At 37.9% G+C, this 2,061-nt stretch overlaps 1 protein-coding gene across 1 annotated transcript; it reads left to right on the forward strand.

Annotated features, from left to right (window-relative positions):
- Nucleotides 1-584: 584 nt before the first annotated feature.
- LOC104824674 lies at nucleotides 585-2,061 on the forward strand. The gene is made up of 2 exons (XM_010556784.1): nucleotides 585-1,586; nucleotides 1,880-2,061. The coding sequence occupies exons 1-2, from the start codon at nucleotides 686-688 to the stop codon at nucleotides 1,885-1,887; spliced, it is 909 nt and encodes a 302-aa protein (XP_010555086.1). The 5' UTR covers nucleotides 585-685; the 3' UTR covers nucleotides 1,888-2,061.

Consider the following 2,061-nt stretch of genomic DNA (forward strand, 5'->3'; position numbering starts at 1 on the left):
CTATTTAAAGATGTAACCTTCTGCAGAATAAATCAATGAATTAAGGAGATATAATCTCCATTGTTATTTCTCAATACCATTCTCTCGAAATTCTGCTCTCACTCCATCTGATTTCTATTCACTCTCTTTACTCAAATTCTGTTCGTTCAATCTGTTCTTCCTACCTACACTCAAATTCTTTTATAGAGTGCATCCAAACAGACTTAGAGTGCATCAAAAGATGTTTAGAGTTAGTCGAAACATATTTAGAGTGCGTCTAAACATGTTTGGAGTGCACCAAAACACGTTTAGAGTATTAGAATAAACGAAGGCTGGACTATGGACACTACAGGCGACAGTTCTACAAATACTATAGATGATCAAGATCAACCCTTTCTTGCTGGAGAAGTATCATAAAGCTGTTGTAATAAATTCTGTAATTCAACCAACCTCCTATCACCTACCAACCACCTATTTAATGCTCCTCTCCATGCAGAATTGTAACAGCTAGTTTGTAACAGCTCTCTTTCTTCTTCCCTATTTAAATCTGTATCCTCTTCTAAAATGTATAAGAGAAAAAACCTTCAGTTTCTTATCATTCTCTCTATCTTTTGTTCATGGTATCAGAGCGTATGATTCATACCTCGATTATTTTTCCGCTGTAACTCTTGTTCTTGTCTCTCTTTTCGGTATCTCTCTTGAATAAATGGAGGGATCATACCAGAGAATTATTCCTGTTATCTTCAAAGGAGATAACTATGTTAGTTGGTCTAGAACGGCCAAGATGGCTCTTGGGAGCCGCAACCTATGGAGCCACGTCTCCACAGAGAAACCTGCAGATGGATTGGCATCAGATGAATCCAACAAATGGCTGCAAGAAGATATGCAAGTGGTATCCATTCTTCAAAGTTCTTTTGATTCGTCAATTGTTAACAGTTTCAGCCACATTGAATCTGCTAAGGAGTTATGGGATACTTTAAAAAAGGCATATGGAAACATCTCTAACATCAGTAGAGTTTATGAGATTCAGAGGAAGCTCGAAGCCCTCAAGCAAGATGGAAGGCCATTCAATGAATTGTTTGGAGAATTTAGTTCTCTTTGGGCAGAACTAAACGACATTAGGCCTCCAGAAACTTCAACTACTGCTCGTGAAAGGCATAAGCAAGACATGGTGTTCTCTCTTTTCTCATGTCTTGATGGTGGATACGCTGATCTGATTCAATCTGTACTTCGAGAGTCCACTATTCCATCTCTTGATGATGTCTCAGCTAGGATTCGAAAGGAAGAAAGCACAAAACAATTCTTCCAAGGGAATGGAGAAGTGGCTCACTATCGTAAGGTGAATGAGCAAAGCAACAAAATAATTGAGTGTGGTCACTGCAAACGCAAGGGGCACTCCAAAGAGAAGTGCTGGGTGTTGCATCCACACCTCAAACCCTCCCGTTTCAAGACTGAAAAAGACAGCACTCCAAAGAAAGCACAAGACAATCGACAATGGAATAATGGAAATGCTATGAAGGCTAATGAAGAACTGCAGTTCACAAAGGCTGAGGTTGAGGCTTTAATTGCTGAACAAATTCAAAAACTTATGGTTGCCAAAGAATCCGGTAATGCCTCTTTAACTTCTCTATCACAAAATATTATTATTGATTCTGGTGCATCCAATCACATGATTCATGATCCTGCATTACTAAAAAACATTCGAATTGCTTATGGTTCCATTTCTGTTGCTAACGGTCATTCAGTTCCTATTAAAGGAATAGGAGATTTCACTTTATGTAACAACAAAACTAATGCACTTTATGTACCAGAATTCACAACAAACTTACTTTCTGTCAACAAAATTGCTAAAGACCTTCATTGCAATGTTATTTTTCGTCCTAATAGCTTTTGTTTTCAGGATATTAAGTCTGGAGATGTACTGGGAGAAGGGAAGGCTGCCAATGGTCTCTACTATCTTGAAAATGCTAATCAAGCTTTAGAAGTTGCTTTCAATTCAATTTGGCATGATAGACTTGGACATCCTCATCACAATGCTTTGAAATTACTTTTTCCAAACATTAAATCAACAAAAGGACATTG

This window comes from Tarenaya hassleriana, unplaced genomic scaffold (genome assembly GCF_000463585.1).
Source record: "Tarenaya hassleriana unplaced genomic scaffold, ASM46358v1 Cleome402, whole genome shotgun sequence".
Taxonomy (NCBI): Eukaryota; Viridiplantae; Streptophyta; class Magnoliopsida; order Brassicales; family Cleomaceae; genus Tarenaya; species Tarenaya hassleriana.

Coding starts and splice junctions, on each gene's coding strand:
- LOC104824674 (XM_010556784.1), top strand. CDS start 686: ATGGAGGGATCATACCAGAGAATTATTCCTGTTATCTTCAAAGGAGAT.